Source organism: Mycteria americana, chromosome 5 (assembly GCF_035582795.1).
Source record: "Mycteria americana isolate JAX WOST 10 ecotype Jacksonville Zoo and Gardens chromosome 5, USCA_MyAme_1.0, whole genome shotgun sequence".
NCBI lineage: Eukaryota > Metazoa > Chordata > Aves > Ciconiiformes > Ciconiidae > Mycteria > Mycteria americana.
Genome location: NC_134369.1, coordinates 64091159 through 64111062, shown reverse-complemented (window position 1 = coordinate 64111062; position 19904 = coordinate 64091159). Strand labels below are relative to the sequence as shown.

General features: G+C 40.0%; 1 protein-coding gene across 2 annotated transcripts; it reads right to left on the bottom strand.

Moving 5' to 3' along the window:
• Positions 1-683: 683 nt before the first annotated feature.
• LOC142410702 (inverted formin-2-like) lies at positions 684-18367 on the bottom strand. 2 transcript variants are annotated; one of them, XM_075503708.1, is made up of 13 exons: positions 18189-18367; positions 16918-17425; positions 15344-15486; positions 14804-14865; positions 13062-13350; positions 12525-12610; positions 11366-11466; positions 10069-10139; positions 9857-9964; positions 9192-9262; positions 7463-7583; positions 6573-6737; positions 684-2089 (listed from the first exon to the last, which is right to left on the bottom strand). In XM_075503708.1, the coding sequence occupies exons 1-13, from the start codon at positions 18270-18272 to the stop codon at positions 1967-1969; spliced, it is 1932 nt and encodes a 643-aa protein (XP_075359823.1). In that variant the 5' UTR covers positions 18273-18367; the 3' UTR covers positions 684-1966. The 2 variants fall into 2 exon arrangements, with proteins under 2 accessions (XP_075359823.1, XP_075359824.1); XM_075503709.1 differs by having other exon boundaries at positions 13248-13350.
• Positions 18368-19904: the final 1537 nt, after the last annotated feature.

Below are 19904 nucleotides of genomic sequence, written 5' to 3'. Positions count from 1 at the left end.
CTGTTTTTAATACATAGAATCAAGTAGGATATTGCTCTGTTCTCTTAATCGTGTCATACATTTGAATTTTGGTAACAATTTCTGACTCAGCTTGGTTCTCAGCAGTTTTCAGTAGCTGCAAGCCCTCCCTTGTAATCTGTTAATAATACATCAGTGAGGGGTGCTTCTGCCTTCACCTCTTCTGTTTGAATTTAGGAGAGTGAGATTATTGCCAGCCCTAAGGGACTTTGCTGCTGTTTGCTGTCCGTGGCAGATCTGTCAACTGCAGAGAAATGATCCTCAGGCAACTGGATAAACCAGATATTGACACTGACAGAGCATGTGACTGGAGTTAAGGTCAGAGATTCAAAGACTGTAGGATTGGGGCCTTAAAGACTTATGCACAGGATTACCCTGTGTGCTGTATATCGCTGGCTTCAAGGGAATTACCTGCAAAGTTAAAGGTGTACCTAATTCTTTGTGGAACGAGGACTTGATAATCCTGTAAGCATATGCTAATAGGGTTTCACCAGATTTACAGTCTTTTCATTCCCTCCTTCAGAACATAAATACAGAAAATAATTACTTAACTTGCTAATTATATGATAAAAAAGAGAAAAAAGGTTTTACATGGACTGAAGAATGTTAAGATGAGCTCCAACATCCTGCCGTGCCAGATCTGATACCCTCTATAATTTGTGTCACCATATTCTGATGGAGATTAAAATAGATTAAAAAAATGCCTGATTCTTATTGTCACCAGTGCTATGCACAGTTTTCTAAAATATGTACTGAAAAATAATTCAGAGTCTAAATGCTCTCTCATGTTTAAGTTTATACCCCAAGAATTAAATCCACCTTCTCACAAAGGACCAAAAATAACAACAGTTCTATCTAAACTGCGTGTTGGAAGTGCAGAAGGTTCTTCTGGTCTGGTGCTCCTTCTCTTCACAGGGTTGAAGCACACCTTTAATCCTTACAGCTGCTGAACGTTGCTTTATAATTTTATTTTACCATATACTAAGTTACGTTTCTCTATTTACAGCAAAAAGGTTTATTGTTTTAATTTGCAGCTTTACATTAAGCATGTTACAATTGCAAAGTATGTAAAATGTATTTGCAGTACAGCTTGTCAAGACAATATTGAAAACTTTGTTTTGGTCAGTTTTCAATGAATTTTATGTATTTTTAAAATGTATTTCAAAGATGAGTAACTGTGAAAGAGGAGCTAAAAGAAGGCCATTTATTTAGACACCAGATACAAGGAAAAACACAGTCTTCCAAGGGGTGAGCATCTAGTGTAATATTTATACAAACTCCACCGAGATTTACTAATGTCATTTTTGCAGTGGTTCTCTGAAGACTCGAGAACCGTAACCAAATGTTATTGGCAGAAATCTTCAAGAAAAGTGGATGTCAAGTATTTGCCAAAATAAAATTTTAAAATATACACACGCCAATGTTAGCACCAGAAATACTTCAAAGCCAGGTAGGCCCAGCACAGCAAACATTTTTCTGCATTTATGTCAATAGGCCATTCTTCAGCAAAGCACAGACACTCCTTTAAGCACACACATAACCGCTTTAAGGAATTGGACCGCTAGTCAGAAAAAAGCAAATGCTGTGGTAACAGTAACACGTGACACAACTTGCCTACCACAGTGACACAGCGCAGCTTGAAGTTCAAGTATGTGCAACTTTCTATACCCCTAAAAGTCTTCCAACAACTATTCAGAGCAATAGCAGGATGTCACCCACCTCTAAGCAAAATGGTAGTAACTTCCTCATTGGGAGTGGTATGTTTTCTAACATCCCTATCATGATTTCTTCTCATCATTCACATGCATGTGAAAATTAATGTCTTAATATACTATCTCCTTGACAACTACATCATCCGTGGCTAAATCACTCTCATTGTATTAGATCAGCCACAGCTAAACAGATAATTTCTGCCTAATTAATAAAAGGCTGGCTAATAAAACCAGAATTAATTTTTGTTAAATGTACTGCTCTTTCCATACTCTCCCTTTAGCCTCTTCGCATCTTCTCCTTTAAGCTGTTTCTTCCTTTTCTCAGACTTTGCAGCTTGCTCCTTTCTTTCTTGATTTTCCTGCATTCAGACAGAATGACACATAAAAAAATAAATAAGAAGAGTTACTGGAGGAAAAGCTGGTTAAGAAACTCTCAGTTTGCAATGAATAACTATTCTGAATGTGCCCTATACACACTTAGGTGTGCTGCTGGGGTTTGAGGGCAAATAGCAGAACAGAGCTTCCTGCTCAGTCCCTTTGGCCTTCTCCATCTGATGATGTTACCAGCAAACTATTTCATTAGCTTTAACTGCAAGGTTCAACTGTGGACTAAAATGCATTCTTCTTAATTAATCCCTTTGTCCACAAAACAGAACATTAGTTTAACTTCATTAGCATTCTGGAGATTTATCCCATAGCAACCGTGATTTTACATTGTTCGTATTCAGGGATTTCTACTAGAAATTTCAGGAACTCAACTGTGTTCAACAGCAATTCACAGTTTCTCTTCAGGCACCCGTTAAATTTGCCAGCTGTATTTCTGCACTGGTGTTCAGTGGCAGAGTCCAAGCTGGATGTCTGTTGGTACCAGTCATAAAACTGCCAGGATGGCATAAATCCTGTTGGGACTTATGCAGACAGGCAGGACTGGTTTCCACAGAGCTGCTGGTACTGGGATGATACAAGTAACAGAGGAATTCCAAGAAAGAGATTGAACGATTACTCCTGGTAAAGGAAGACCTTTACTCAGTGGAAGAGTATTTCTGGGTTTTGATAAGTAGCGCAATCGTAGGAGAGGGCAGTTCTGAACAACTGGGCTAACTGTAGCAGAACATCAAGATGACAAAAGCTATTTTCTTAAAACCTTATGCAGTCCTTGTTCCAGAGCTGCAATCATCATCAGAACATTGCCATCAGCACCTGGAAGCTTGCCTGCTTTTGATTGCAACCACTCAGTAGCTAATACCTACGTGTTGTAGGTAGATCAGTAGTTATTTGGCCTCCTGTCATAGGGATTTGTGATGTTAAGATGTTAAGAGATGTTAAGATGTGCTGCTGTTTCATATTACAAAATTTAATAATATCCAGGAAGATGTTGATGATTTGGTGCAGATAGGATTCTTGATGAGACATGTCTGGTTTCTTTTGCAGAGAGTTTATCAGCAGCAAAGACATTTTCCCATACTACTGATAGATTTGGTTGATTGGTATGGATCATTTGCCACTATTTCCATAAGATGAGCTGAAGAAGTCCCAGAAAACATGCATGAGTTTCTTAGAGCCTTTATAGAAAGTAAAAGCCTAGGATCTTTTGGACCAAAAAAATTTCCAGACAAATAAAGAAAACCTATGGACATTAATAGAGTTAGTCTCTCTGAAATACAAGAGCATTACAGGCTCAAGGTTATGGGGACGTTTACTGGATGCCTAGAAAAGGAGAGAAAACTGGTGTACTCTTGACAAAGAAAGAAAAGAATATATTTGCCCTGAATGGAGGGTGCTTCTGAAAGAATGAGGTACAGGTGGTGAAGTCTTATGGAGAGGCTTGCATCACAGTATGCCTCCTACGTGCTTGCCTGATAAATTCCTGCTGTGTCTTAGCATAATGTCTTTGAGATATTATGGCTGTTGAGAGACTTGCAGATCTGTGGGCCCTGGGAGAATGTCTCTATGTAACATGCTACAAGAAATAAAGGAGGTGAATTCAGGGATACATTGTCCAGCTACTTGAGCAGCACACACACAGTACTGAGAACAAACCGAAACACATTAGGAATAAATTTATAGATTGAGCAAGCCTGAACTGAATTGTTCAGAGAAATTAAAAAAACCCCAAAACATAACAGTTTGATGCAAACACACTGTTAACAGAGTTTCTTCAACACAAGAAAGCCCAACAAGGTAAAGTGGTAGCAAGGTAGAGGAATGAATATTCACAATCCCTTTTCCATCTCCTGGATTACTGAAGGCAGCTGTATGGATGAGATTAAATGAAAGAGGGGTGTCACTTTGGATTTGCACTTTGTGGGACATTAGATACTTGCTTGATCTTTGAATTAAAAGATGCTCCATGACAACTGTTTATCCCCACACTATCTAAAGCACATCCTGTTCCAACAGCATATGCACCCTACTGAGGAGCAGCTGCTCCAGCTTGGTTATCCTAGGGGAGCACTCAGAGGACCCTATCCCTGCGCAGAGCTGTCTGTATAACCTCTGTCATCAACGGAGTACTTCCTAGAGCAGATTTTTTTAAAACATTTTTTCTCCTTTTCGTGAGGTTAGACAGCCTCTTTGTGGGGAGCTCCCCTCCTTGAACAGCTGCAAGTGTTAAAGGAAATAAAATGTTTCTCCCAATCCCCTGTAATCGCAGTGTTTCTTTTCCCTGCAATTTTACAACTCAGTTCTCAGTGTATCTCCAATTCTGTTTTTTTATCTTTGAGCTGGGAAACTATTTTCTCCCCATCTTCTTCCTCCTGCCATCTGCTCCTTTTAATTTTTGAGAATTGGTGAAACAGTCATCAGCCCTGGGTGACAAACCAGCTCCTTTTCACTGTGTCACTTTTGGGGATCATTTGGGTGTTTGAAAAGCTTTTTTTTTTGTTTTTACCTCTTCAAGTAGATGGAGAGGAAGAGGGCAGATTCTTATTATAGTAATTTCATTTGTGTAGCTCAGCTTTTGTTACCTGAAGGATGAGACCAGGAAGAACCCTCAGGGAATGGAAAAGGATTTTGTTTAAACAAAACCAAAATCTCTCTAGGTAAGCTTAGGAGCCATGAAGGATCACTATTTATCAAAATTATTTCCCTTCTTATTTGATGTGAGAATGGAAAGATAGCACTAACGATTTTGGTAGTGCTAAGAGACATGCTTTACACAGAAGACTCATCTCAAAAGTTACACCTTAGCCTTAAAGCTTACATCAAATGGCACTGGAAAGAGATGATGCACATGGCTGATTCTAGTGCAAAAATCAAAATCACGGAACAAAAAGATGCTTTAAAAATTAAAACCTTCAACTTTTCAGCATATTGCCGTTTCAAGCACAGACAGCATCTTTACTACAGTGATAGGGAGAAAGCAAGGCAAGAAGGGAGAGATTACATTACAGGTCTGCAATGGAGGTAACAGAGATGCATACAATGTGGCTAACAGCTGTAGTACCTTTGAGGTGAGGTGCTGCTGAAAAATGGAACCAAAAATAGGATGAAAGGGAGTTTATATGTTGGGTGGATAAAAAGAAGCTTTTTTCTAGTTGCTCCAGCCTGGCTGTGAACAAGCAGCACCCAGAAAAGTAGTTTAAATCTTCTGCAGCTGTACTAGGACACTACATAACCTTTATTGGGACTGTTTCTTAAAAGAACTGCAGTTGCTGGATTTACCCTTCACAGCAATTTTCCACTGCTGCTCTCCATGGATGCTGATCCATGATGTTCTTGACTCTTAATTCTTTCCTTCCTGCCTAGCGTTTTAGGAACTCTAAGGGTCAAGCATATTGCCAAAGGATCTGTGGTTTGTAGGGTTTATTTTCTAGACTGTGGTGCTATCACATCGTGTTGGAGCCTGGGTAGCTGTATTGCTTGCAAAATTGAAGTCAAATGCCTCACAGGAGGAGCAGGTAGTGGGAACATTACAGGATATATTTTTCATCTTTCATCTTCCAACATTTCCTCAGAAGCTCCTTTGTTTTGATCTGAAACTAGGATCTGCCCTAAAGCACTCCTTCACCCTCTCTTGCCTTGACACTGCCCAGCATAGTTGTCTGTATTCTTGCAATACTTCGTGTAATGTGGATGATTCCCTCTATAGAAGGCAAATCCAGTCTTGGGCTCTACTGGGGTCAGCACAAGAGTGGGTGATTGTTGCTGTTAAAATATATAAATGTGAAGCCACTATCACCTGGCATTAGGGAAACCCTAGAGGAAGTACATTAGTTCAGGTGTGAAGTATGCGGTAGGGGATGCAAAATGGTTGTTCACTGGAAGCTTACTAATTGGAAGGTGCTCTACACAACTTTTATGGTGAAGTTGCTGTTTTCTTACTCTTTACTGCAAGGAGTAAAGTCTTAGAAACTAAGAAAGTGCCAAATACAATCTCTTGGGAGATTCATAGTTTTGTAGGAGACACAAAACATATTGTTTTGAGCTAATTAGTACCATGAAATACCTGCACGTAAACATATCTTCCAATTAGGCTTTGCCTATTGGAAAATTTACCTTTTGCCTATTGGCAAAGCCTATAAAGCATGTCAGGTTGCTCATTCTTTCCCACGCCACTAAGCTCCTATTGCATTGAGGCCTGATCAATAATTTTACGGTGGGAAAAACAGCTTGGAGGGTTCTTAGTTCTTCATAGCAAAAAAAAAAATAAAAAAAAAAATCACATTTTATATTTGCCCACATGCTTATTTCTTGCTGCAAGTTGCAAGCAAATAAAGTTACTTTCATTTACTCCTGCAGTCTGTGTTTAGGTAGCCCAGCTTGGAGTAGAAAAAAGAAATTCTTGCTTGCTTAAAAAAAAAGTTCTCAATCTATTTCTAAGCAGTCACAAATGCAAGCCACCTGTAAGGCCTTGAGGAAGAGGTCTCTGAAGGTTTTCATTGTGTTAAATACATCTTCCAAAGACAATTTTTTTCGGTCTTCACAAAGATAATCAGCAAGTTCTTCCTTCTTCTTTTCAATGGTGGCAAACTCCTTCTGCAGGTCCTTTGAAGCATCAAGACTGTCCTGAGACACAGTTTGCAACAGAATTTATGCATATTAAGAAGCAGCATATTCTGAGCTGCCCAGAAGACTCAAGCCAGTTAACACAGAGCAATCAGTTTTAAAAACCTGACAATTAAGATTGGTTCAAAATGTGTGATATTTTCTTCTTAATCGAACCATCTGCATTTCCCCTGGTTTCATTTGGCCCAAAGCAGCTCATTGTACGTTGCCACTTTCATCATACAGCCACGTGGAAATTTGGTATAACCTGGGATGACTGATCAAAGGAGATACAGCACCAGGATTTCTGCCTTTTAGCTTTAGTTACATGACCCTGTTTTGAGAACATGAAAAGCTAGGATGTTTGGAAATATATGCAAAAAAAAAGCATATCGCAAATCTGTTCACTTTTTTTCCCCCCAAAGAACAGTGAGACAAAACATGTTTCTGTACTGCACTGTACACATTTATAGTTGCATCCTACATTTCATTTTTAGGGCCTTCCTTTCTTTTGCCCACACACAAAGCTGACTGGTCCTCAGCTGTCTCTTTATTGTGATACCACATTACAGAAGTGGAGGAAAATCTGGGATGCTCCTTCCACCAGGGCACAGGGGGAATGTAGTTGTGACCCCTTTCCTATAGAGCTCTATATCCATTTGCAACCTGAATTACAGTGCCTTTGAGAAGAGATTTAAAGTGTTTAGGAAGAAGGATGGGAAGTGTGTCACACCCATATTACCTACTTGAACAGATTTTGCATGTTGTATTTTTAAATCATCTGTTGACAAAAATAAATGCTCCTTTATTTCCAACAGTTTCTTCAAATTGGCACCTGCCTCAGCCCGCATAACATCGAAGTGGATTCTGAAAGGTCCACAAAAGGGACAGTACATTAAAGGGGTGAGCCTTTTGTTTTCATTAAGTTAAAAGATTATTATAAATAATATCATGTCTGCAAATTAATGTAGAATTAATTGTCCAACCCAGACCCTACCTTTTGCAGGTAGATCTCTGTATAAATCCTTTTCTATGTGCTCAAGCCCTCATCTAAGAAAGAAGCTGTGCTTTTGCCCTCACTACCTCCCTGGCCAGACTGTGGAAGAACCTCGCTGTTCTAGTATTCAAAAAACTCGTCCAAAATTTCCAGCCTGTTTTATTCATAGGCAACACACGCTCATCTCCCTTGTGCCAATACTGTCCTTGCTTATCTGGTTCTTTTCCCTCCTTGCCTTTTCTCCCTATTCTATTTATATTCCAAAATTGTACCTCTTCTCAGAGTTCACTTAGCTCACGTGGAGACCCAAACATGTTACAATGCCAAACCAACATCTTTCATGGTTCTGACCTGCTCTTTGTGCCAGACAAAAAATACTGAATCAGCAAAACCTGATGTGGTGTTTCACGGTGCATCCAGATGTGAGCAGTGTTAGAAGAGTCCCATGCAGGATTTGCATTGTAAACAGTTCTCTGGAGGTTGATTAGTGAATCAATTTTGTAAGGTTAAGAGTTTGACTAAACTAGAGGGCAATTACTTTATAAAAAAGAGCACATTTATATCATCAACCAGCAAGATTTAGTTTTGGCTAACAGAAGTATTCCTGTTATCACGCAACCCAAAAAGAAATTCATGTTTCAAAACAACATCCGACTTAAATTCTGCATGGATAACTCGCAAAAGCCATAATACTTTCTGTTGCATTACTGAATAAAAATACTTTTTATATTTAATTATTTAGCAGCTACTTAACAATGTCAATCCATCTCAAATTTACATGTTACCCCCACTTCTAAATGCAAGCAAAATTAAAACACTGAAGGTTCCTATGCATTCATAACAGGATTAAAAAATATTAGTCCTGGTGCTATAAATTTGGATTTTTATTGGTGTCATTTAACATATCTCCATGTGGTTCTTCTGAGCTAAACAAAAAGAGCTGGTGTTAGACTCATGAGGCTTTCAGGCACACAGAGGAAAGTCTGCAGAAATAGATTTTTTTCTTTCTACCCAGATCTATTGGAAACTTGTGCTGAAACTCAACTCTGAGGCTCCTGAGGTCCCCTGATTGCCAGGAAATTGCCCCAATCATTCCCTCCTTACACCAGCTCTGTGGATGTACCTCCTGATGGGCTTGCACACAAGTATGACTGAGAAATTACAGGGAAGATATGTTTCTATTGCAATATGCGGAAGAAGAATCCGGTCCTTGAAAATGAGGGAGTTCACTATTTACACAGTTTTACTTCTAACGTAGTACTGGAATGTCTGAAAGTAAAAATCCCACTGAGCTCCACATAAAGAGTCTTAACCAGGTTGATTTATAAATCTCAAAACTGTTTGGTGTTAGAAGGGAACCTCTCTCACAGCAGAGAAGTCCTGTGACCTTATTACACCACCATAAAATGACTCAGCTACTTGTTGGCTTTAAAGAGGTTGGCAATTCATACATGACAAAACAAACAATAATGTCCTACCCTGCTGCCTTGGAAACAAAGTCAAGATCTCTGGGAAGCTGCAGCAGATCTGTGTGTTTTTTTTCAACCTCCTAAAATTGCAGTGACAAATGGTTAGCTTGCACAGTCAGTCTAAGAGTATGAAAGATTTTCAGCTGGACAACATCAGGATTGAAAAATTAACACTTCAGTTTTCATTCTTATAAGCGTAGGGGTAAATTTAGTCTCGTTCATTCTTTTTCATGTTGGTACCCATAGGGAGTTAAAAAGAAAGCAAAAGGCTCTTTTAACTGCTCAGGCTTACATCTCGTGTGCTGTGACAGCGCACAAGCTGACCTGAGATTTTGTCTTCATACCACTAAAATTAATTTCATTTGACAGCTGCGTTTGGGAGACACGTCAACATGAGAGAGCAGTTGCAAAAGAGGAGAAAGAAAAGGACAAGCAGACATGTTAAGCAAACTTAAGAAAGGAAACCTAGTGTTAACTCTCTAAACATTATTACACATGGATTTGATCCTGTCTGCACAGAGAGCGGTGGAAAAGTTTTCATCGCCTTTCAGGCACAGAGGCTCACCCTCCAGACACCTGCTGTTGGGTGCTACTGAGGTCAAAGCCCCTTAGTTTCTGGGGAATTAATATTTGAGAATAATGCACACCGGAATAATTTCACAGTTTTGTTGTACCTCCAAAATATGGTGAAGCAGAGTAATGTGGCTTTGGTTTGCTTTTGTTTCTGTTAGTCTGAGCAAAGCACTAATTTTAAAACCTCCAGCATCTCCAGTGTGATGCCCCTAGAAGATACAGAAAAAAGTTCCTTCCTTCAGTTTCTAAGTCTTGTATTTGTATTTTCGGGTATCTTTAGAAATACAGCAATTAAAGAAATCAGTTTACTTACATAGTTCAGAAAGTTTCCAACTTTAAGAATCAATTGGCAGAAAAGTGGCAGTCGCTGACTGGTAAGAAGTGCTGAAGAATAAAAAGAGAGACATTTTCAATAAATTAAATTAAATGATCTGAAATAGGATTTTTCCTTAGGTTTGACAGTGGGGGTAACAAAATTCTCATCCAAGATTATGTCAAGCTGTTGTTATGGATTTGGAAATATACCAGCACAGAAATGAATCAGCTGAATGGAAGTGGAATGAGTAAGTTTCTATTGTGGTCTCTTCTCCACAAATAGATGGAAAACTAGTTTTCCCATCAAGTTTGGAGTATAGATATGTCATCCCTGCAGCCGCTTATGAGAAAGTGTATAAACTTGTGAAAGTCCATAGCCCCCATTTCCAGCACATACTATTCTAGGTTAAGAAAAGCAAAGGGCTTTTTGCCTCGTTATCATCGTTAGTGAGAGTGATAACCAGAAGCTGTGCATTTTAGCAGGGTAGTCTGGAGTAAGGATAAAGTTTTTGGCAGAACTAGAATAGAAATGCTGACCCATGCAACGGGATGGAGAGGGGACAGGGATGACAGGGTGGGACCGCAGGGAGCTGTTGATTGCAACACAGTAAAGAGTAACTGTAGCACTGATCTCAGACAGCCAGGTATAGCCCAGTTTTATGTGCAAACATAAACAAAAGTTTTGCAGTTTAACAGGTCGTCAGTGACTCTCTAAAACTATTGAACTGAAGCTAGATCCAAGAGCAACTTCAAGAAAGAGCCGCCTTAAAACTAAAACCAAGGCTAATTTTATGTGGAGGGGGTTCCTGAAGCACTGGTGAACATCATCTGGGACAGCCGTTTTGGAAGCCAAACCAGGTTCTTTTATGTCACTGCGTCCTGCTCTACCGCAGAGCTAAGCCAGACTGCAACCAGTGTGCACTAGAGGAAAAGCTGGAACCGATTCATTGTTATGGACAAAAATCTCCGCTGCACACAAAAATTTAACCTATATTCAAAGAGAATCTGGAACCGATATAAAGGAAATTTTCTTCTTCTCTACAGAACCACTGATAGGAGAGAGCTTGTGTTATTCATGACAGAAGGTCCACTTTAGACCAGGGCAGCACAAATTGCAATTCTGCAGAACGAATTCTAGAAGCAAGAATCCGCAGAATCATTTTGATGTTTGCTACACATTCAGCAATTAAAAGGTTAATTTTTATTAGATTATAGCATATGCTACCACTGATGCTATTCAAGTAGAAGAGGAGCTTCCTATGCCTGAGCACTGAGTACAACACTGATGTACTTACTTTCACAGGCTGTCCTGATGGCTTGTGCTTTTGGCCACAGACACTCCAGCAGAACTTTTGTTTCCTCACAAATCAGCATACATTCAATCCGCAACTGGTAGCTAAAAGAGATCGGTAGAAAAAAACCCAACAAACACCACAAAAACAAAACGCGCAGGCCTGATTAATTGACTTGTGCTCAGCAAGAGAATCACCCATTTTAGGCAAAGCGCAGTACCAGCATTGTTATGTTCTCTTTAATGCTTTGACACGAGAACTGGATTATAAATAAATCAAACATTCAGATATTTCCAAAGATGTCCTAGAAACAATTATCATCTCCTCTTTCAGAAAGCAATGTTGCGCTGACATCTGGCAGTGACTTCCTAGCATAATGAGGCTGTAATTTTTGACAATTCCTGGGCAGCACTAGCCAGGATTTTTGTTCTTCCTTTTAACTTCCCAAACAGAAATTCAAAATACTTCTGCAGTGATGTCCTTTAATGATATTTATGCCTCACTATGGATTAATGTTGTGGAAGAGCCATGAAAACATTTTCTAAAGTACTTTTAAAGCTAGCTGTAAGTTTGAGAAAATAAAAAGCCACATTTTCACCATGACGTTTTCAAAAAGTGCCTCTGGCTCTGGCACGGGAACTGATCAGATTTACAGAGGACTATTCCTATGAATTATGACATATCACCATGTTTTTATGCACAGCATAAAGATTTCTCTGTGTCTCATCTGACTTGGTAAAAATGAGGGAGGTGGTGAAAACACAGGCACTGCTGTGATTCACTTATGGGTTTGTGGGCTCTCTTTGGTAGACTGGAATCTCTAAACTAGGGGTGGAATGAATCAGCAGCCTGGTGGCAGGATTCAGTCTGCAACTTCGTGCCATACAGATAGTAGCTGTACAACAGTCAGGAGTTTTCTCACTAACTTATTAATACCAGGGTTAATTTAACTGTGGTTTGCCAAAGGTGTCTGAAAACCTGTTTGGCCTTTGGGAAGGAAAAGTTTCTCAAACCAGCTCTACTAACAGCAGTCAGATGATTTATTCTGAAGGCTGAATGTCAGGAACATCCCTCTAGCACAGGAAACAGAGGCCTTAATTCTTATGGACAAATCTTACAAGAACCACACTCATGGGTTGAAGATAAAGAAAATTTTGCTTACCTGGGAACTTCCAAGAGATGGAGGTAAAACTGATCTGCATTTGCTAGTTCTGATTTTTCTTCTTTGCAAGATTTCAGGCCATTTAGCTAATGGGGAATAAAACAGTAAAATAACCGCACAACTATTTCTGGTACCCATTGCTTCTTACAGGCATGAAATTGGCTTTTCTGAACTTTCTGTGTGCACAGGCAATGGGACTGAGGCAGATGAACAATAAATTGCATATATGAACTCGTTTGCAAGGACAAACATGTAAGTTTTGTTTTGACTGGAAGGTCATCTGCATTTGTACAGCACCTTCTACAATGAATCCCTAATCCACAGGCAGGGCTTCAGCAAGCTACAATGCATCCAAGTCTAGCAACCCCTTTAAAAAGATGGGTCCTTTCTCCTCGTTGAAACCTGCTCTGAAAGGCTCTTTATTCACCTAAGTCCCCAAATGCTAAGGTACCTCATCCATCTAATTAAAATAACAGGAATAGAGAGCAGCACTTGGTCTACACCTGTGTTGAGGCTCCCAACGTGCTGTGGCCTCACCTTTGTGTGAAGGGGCCAGACTGTTGCTGGGGAAGACTTCCACTGCTCTACCTTGGAAGGGTATTGACTGAGATGGTGCAGGAGGATGTGGGATCTGGTCATAGCTTCTTGCTTTAGCAGTGCAAGTGTTTCAAGCTGAGCACAAAGCACACTGAACTCCATCAGAATAACACGCTTAATAGATACCTCATGGTCATCAGGCAGCAGTTTAAGTAGCTGCCTCAGTATCTCAGCGTCCAACTTGGATCTATCCCCTTTCTGAATCATGGCAGCGATCTCTTCATTGGAGCTGTATGAAAGAGAGAAGTGCTGTGGAGCAACTGCGTAGGGAGGAGTAACATGACAAACCGAAGAGACCCCAATCTCTCAGCTAGCACTGTAGGAGTAAATGAAGTAATTCTAACTGCACTTGCCTCCCATTACATTTTGGATCTTAGTCCTCAGGAGTACAGTGGAGACATGAAAAAGCAAAGGATTTTTTTAAGCCTAAAGCAATAGTCCTCATAATTTAGATGTGCTTTCTGGGCTTTGTTCATCTTTATAAAACAAACCCTGAAGGCTCTCCCTTTACTGTGGGTGTCCTGTGTCACTGAGAAGAGATTTACTTTTGAATTTCTCCACTGCTTGCAGCAAAGCCAAGGCTAAAACCAATGGCTCTCCTCCTGCTGAGAAGTATTTATAAAGATCCCAGAAGGTTTTACCCAAAATCCTTGCCTGAAACTTTGGCAGACAACATGTCTTTGAAATGAGTCCAGACTGCTCTGGTTTGGGCTCTGGAGAGCTTGGCTCCCGGCAGCCACCAGCATTAATAGAGACAGCACCCGGCTGCAGGGCAGCCTCATCCCTCACGAGTGCAAGCGGGGCTCAACTCTTTGATCCCACGGTCACCAGCTGCTCTCGGGAGAGCTTAACCACTGTCCAGGGAATCATGCAGAGAGAGGAAATAGCAGCTGGATTAGGCTATGCACAGCTCTTCCCCATTGAGAAGCAGTTTGCAATGGAAAAAGAATAAAACAAAATTAAAAAAAGCCCTCTGACTCTGATTTATTCTTAACACAAAGGAACTTCTAGGATGAGTTTCTTTTTGAAGCCCTTGTAACATGGGCCATTGCACAAAGGGCAGGGGGAGAGCAGAAAATCCATCTTCATCCTGCAGTAGTTTCAGGGAATCTAAAAGTAAAGATATTTTGCCAAAAACTACTACAGATTCCTTTCTTTTGTGCCCCCCCCCCCCCCCCCCCGAGGACTGTGAATTGGTAAATTTCTATTTCTTTAATTATAGAAAGTGTTTCCTATTTATAGAAAAAAAGAAATAAAAACTGTATATGATTTTGGATCTGAACCCCTGGAGATGTCCCTTTAAAATCAATTAAGTAACTTGAAAACTTCCAATCAGGAATCTTCACTAGTGGTTGCTGTCAGCAGTTGATATTTATGTCAATAATACCAAAGAAAAATATGTTTCCACATGATTTTCCTGTTATTTATGAATATTGTCTCTTTAGGAATCACTGGTCCATTTAAGGTTTAATACTAGTTCAAGACATGATATTAATTGTCTGGAAAGATACTGCCACATCTCATTAGTTTAAAAAAAAAAAAGGGAAAAAAGAAAAGTTGACTCTTTGCTAAAGAAAGATAGTGGTTGTAAAGTATTTCTGCTAAATTTATTTCATTTAATGTCTGAATAAACACATAGACACATCAAATAAGTAATTCAGATGGTAGTCTCCAAATCTTACCACTTAAACTGCTTCAGAAATATACTCAGAAGGAGGCTTTTCTTTGGACCTATGAATGTGATCTGTGAAAAGAAGAAAAGCAGTCAGCTAGAAATACATTTACGTTCATTTTAACAGAAATTTTAGAGCTTTTGTTTGTTGGGTGAGATTCATTCTTCTCTGGTAATAACATTATCAACAATCTTCATTGATCAAACTCAGAGCAACTTACAACAGTATAGGTCATTAGATCTATTTTAGAAAGAGGAAGAGGCAAAAGCATACAGGAGGGAATTGCTTTCTCTAGAATATTCCAATTTATAAGAATTAATACTGAAATTCCCATGTCCTCCCTCTCTCAGATGAAGACCTGTCCCTCAGCAGAGTTACTTTAACATGTTTAATTCTAAACCTCTCCTGTGCTTTTTTAAGATAATCTTAGGCAATGGATATAAAAATATTTCAAACTTATTATAAATGATTGACAACAATAAAGAGTGAATAAGCTTTTCACTTCCAAGACTTTTGCCAGGCTCTACAAAGAGCAAGCAGTCCAAGTACCTCTTTTGTTTTCTTTATTTTTGGCCCCATTTTCTCCTTAGGTGCTGTTGGTGGGACAGAGAAAAGTAGCTCCAAGCTTGCGTAGTCAGGCTCTACAAGCTCCTTGCTGCTGCTTGGCATCACAGCCCACATGGAGCTGCTTTCTGGAAGAGAATAACACTTCAAGATGGACCACAGAGGTAGAGGAGCACTTTCAAGGAAGTGTGATTTGTGGAAGGGAAAACACTTTAGAGGATGAATGAAATACGATGCTCATTAGTCCTGGACAAATTATTTAAGAGTGGCAGCTCCCACAGACAGCATCCCAAAGGTTTGAAGGCTAATTAAACCTGGAAAACTACCGCCACACTCAGTTTACTGAGCTGAAAGCAGCAGATGAACTTAACGGGCTGCTCCAAATTCTTTTTGCTATTGCTGACCTGCTACACATCACTGATTTGTGGTACCCAAGCAGGGGATGTTGCGTCCAATTAGGTAAACGTCTCTCTTTGCAAGAGATAAGGACTCCCAAGCCCCGCATTATTACTGGAATCATCAGGAGCCATCGGAATAATACATGGCACTTCAAAAGATTAACTTGTCTACAACACTGGAATCTTTAACAAAGGATCTCACCTCCTTTTTCTTTAGGAGAGATTACAACAGTGGCACTGAAGACATAGGGGCTGAATCAGAATTTGTGCTGCTGCCCGAGAAAGCAGACTGTGGCTCAAACTGGTTTTTTTTTTTTTTTTACACACGTGTTTATGTATTTTATCATAGCAGCAAGTTCTTACCCCCTGATGTCCCCCTTTCTTGGTGATAAGCACAATGGAGAACAACTACGAGATGTGTTGGGTGAACTGAGTATTAAAAGCTGCAGCAAAAATGGAAACAGGTTCACAGTCTCCTTGCTGAAGGTTGAAGAGGACTTGCAAACCCCTTTGGCAGGCCACATGTTAACCACAGACCTTAGTGTTATTTTGTGTGGGGGGAAAAAACCCACACAAATCACGTGGCTGTGGTCAGTATGAAATGAAGTTGGAGGCTACATCCCACCCTGAGGGTACATGTTCCCCAGCCCTATTGGCAAGAGTTTTCAGCCATGGATCTTGGCTGATGTATCTTCTGGCTGTGCAAGGGAAAAAAAAAAAAAAAAAAAAAGTAAAAGCTTCAGCTGGGAAGACACTCACCGGTGATGTGCCAGGAGCTCATTAGGAAGAGCCACAGAGCATGACTGTTCAACAGATCTTTCCACTCAACACACTCGAAGCTTTTTGCAAACCTTAATTAGTGCAGGCTCACAACATCACTTTAACAAGTAACAAATAGACACTGAAAGATTAAGATAATTTTAGCAGCCACAGAACCTCAGTTCAGTGCTTTTCCTAAACTATTTCCTCCATTTATTGGTGAAGGCCTAGCTTTCCATGTTTATTTGTGATTACTCATTTTTTATAGGACTGAGAGCAAGCAATGGGATGACCTACGTGACCTGACTTATTGAGTCAAGGCCTAGCCCCCCAACATGGGCATTTTTGTTTGGATGTGAAGTAAATGAACCGATCAGCCCAGTGTTACAAACAAGCACGTACGTCTCACCACATCAGAGGGGAGCTTCTGCCAGTGAAACACCTTCATCCTCAATGTCGGTGTCTTCTTAGGGTGGGGCTGTGCCCCATACCCACAAGTAAGATGACTGCACTCGGGATTACTGCATGGCTGGGGAGGTGGGAGCGATGGGTCATTTATGCCAGGCACGGGAAAGGGTGGAGGAGGCATCTTACACCCGGGGGGTAGGGGTGGAGGGGCTGGCAGCAGTGGTACCAGAGCCGGCATGGCAGACTGTCCTTGGGAGGATGAGGAAACACTTTGCTGGGAAGGTGACCTGTTCCCTGGAGACTGCTCCAGCTTCCCAGAAAGGGCAGTTGTTGGAGAAAGGCTCAGGTCTGCGCTGGGGTTCTCCTCTTCCAAGTCCATATCAGCTTGAATGCTTTTGTTAACCTTTTGAACAGATCTTCTGGACACTGTTTTGTGGTGATTTGGGCACTGCATGCTTGATAGCAGGTTCTCCGTGGCTTGCCCTGGTCCCATTTTCCTGCTCTACAAGACAATAAGGAGGTGCACGGGTTAGCAAAGTTCCCCACAACTGCTGCCTACTGCTAACTCCCACAGAGAAGCAGAAGTAACAGTGACCTTCCCATTAAGGTAAATGGCAGAAACATTTCTGTCTGCTTCACAAGTGACATTTCGTGGTGGTTTCAGCTGCGTGAGTCAGGAGCAAAGCAGTACTGCTGGCCATAAGGCTCCTTTTTGACTTCTCTTGATCCTTCTACCTTCTTGTTGTGACACATAAAGGAAGAGCAAATACCATCAGCATTGTAAATCTCTACCTGGTTGCTCTTTTCCCCTTGTTGCTCGGCCATTCTGTGGGATTTTTCTTTTGCAGGGGTAAATGGATGCCTCCTATGGAAGTTGCTACAGATACACTATGCAGGGGACTTCTCAGACAGCAGGGATACAGTCACTTCTTCCTGAGAAACCATGTTACCACAACTTACCTTGAGTGCAGAAGGGTGGGGATTTTGAGAGAAACTCTCAAATAGCCTAATAAATTAAACAAGCTACAGCTGAGGAGGACTCAAGCTGGGCTGCTTATGGACTTGTGACCACACAGGGAAATGACTGGTAAGCATGAAAATGAGTAAGATAGTCTTACTTTGCCTTTTAACCAAATTTTCATCTAGGACAAATCTTTACATTTGCTCTGAGACTATACAGTTTCTCTTGGAGCCTCTTACAAAAGACTATGCAGAAGTCCCCATCTTGTACACATGCCCAAGTTTAAACATGGAAGTGGACCTACCAAATTCAGCAGAGGTACTTGCTGGCTCAGGACTTGGTTTTGTTTGCTTGACTGACAGAACTTTTCTTTTGCAAACACTTGCATCTCATGTGGATGAACAGTGTCCTGGAACGCTCAATCTCAGTAGCTGCAGTTGCTTTGTGATTTCTCTCTTTAGCTAATTTCCATAGCACTGTATATCAGCAGGAGTAGAAACACCACCTGTTGAATGAGGAGCAATGAGCAAACTACCACCGCTCCAGAAATGACACAGGAGATGCAGCTTTTTTAGGGACTGCATGTAAACAGAAACAAAGACCCCCATCATCCCAGCCTTTACACAAGTCTTCAGCAAAACATACATTAGTAGCACCAGCAGCTTTAATGGCGTTAACTGGATGGGTACTTTCATTTTTATGTTTAGTGCAGGATCAGACTTATTTGATATGTACACCATGTTTATGTTCCCAAAGGACTAGATTAATATTTATGAATGACCATTTTCCTCCTGACGCAGCAATTTTATGTAATGACTTACACAGACAAAACTCTTTAAGGGATCTGCATTAAAACCTACAATTGATGCATCTCTAGTCCATAGTACACCTCTAAAGGGTCTCCTATAATTTGAAACAGTTTGTCTTTGAAACCTAGCAGTTCATACTGATGATAGTGTCCAGCTCTTACAACAGCCTCAGTAAAACTGTGACCCAGTGGATCCAAAGCCAAAGAAAGCAATAAACTTTGGATTTGTGTTTTTAATCTTAATTTAGTAAGAAATGATTTAAATTAAAAACATTAAATGTTAAATCGACCAGAAAGTAACCCTTGATTTACACAAAATGGAAAGAGTTAAGATAGCTAAGCTAAAGGCCTATAATAGAAAATTAGTATTAACTGTATTTGCTGTTTACTTGAATTAATTTGTTGTTGGTTTCCATAAATATTTTTTTTTTCCACAAATAAGCACTAACACTTTCCCAAAGGTAAAGCAGTCTTGCATTTAATTTATGTAAACAACTTAATGTATCCCCTTTAGGACTTCACAATCTTTGTGCTAAACTTGTACAGATATCTGTAATTACCCTAGCAGGACAAGTGAGGGATTCAGCACTATGAAAGAGCCTAATGAGAGATAAGCCACTTTCTGCTAGAAATATTAGGAGTAAAATGAGCTGATTAAAAAAAAATCTTATTAGAAATAATCATGTTAAAATTCTGCTGTTTGTTTATTTTAATTAAGCTATTGGAGGAATCAGTAAAAGACTATTAATAAAGAAGCTCTTTTTTTTTAAATTAGAGTGCTCATCTAAATTGCTACAGGGTTTGTGTAAAGGAAAGTCTTGTTTTTAAAAATCCTAATAAACAAGGAAGACTACACAAGAAACAGCTAATATGCTTTGAATGATAAATAGGCTTATAATAATACCTCCGAAGATTATACTTTTGAGACTGTGTAGAGAAATCCATGCTCTTAGGAAGATTAAAGCTTTGGTATAACTTCAAGGCAGCTGTAACTTACATTGCTGATACTGTTCAAATGAGCTTGTGGGTATATTTAAAAAAAATCTCTGTGTGAAATTTCTCCTTAGAAAGTACAAAAATCCATCTCTGGTAAATACATACATAGGTACATACACACATCTCAATGCAACCAGACAAGGACTAGCATACTGCAGAATGCTCCAAAAGCTCGGTAACTGGCTGGTACCATTTAGGCAGGGCAGGGAACAGAGA

Coding starts and splice junctions, on each gene's coding strand:
- LOC142410702 (XM_075503708.1), bottom strand. CDS start 18,272: ATGCAAGTGTTTGCAAAAGAAAAGTTCTGTCAGTCAAGCAAACAAAAC. Junction 15,487..16,917: donor CCCCTCTGATGTGGTGAGAC/GTACGTGCTTGT, acceptor ATTCTCTTCCAG/AAAGCAGCTCCATGTGGGCT. Junction 6,738..7,462: donor AACATGCAAAATCTGTTCAA/GTAGGTAATATG, acceptor ACTGTGTCTCAG/GACAGTCTTGATGCTTCAAA.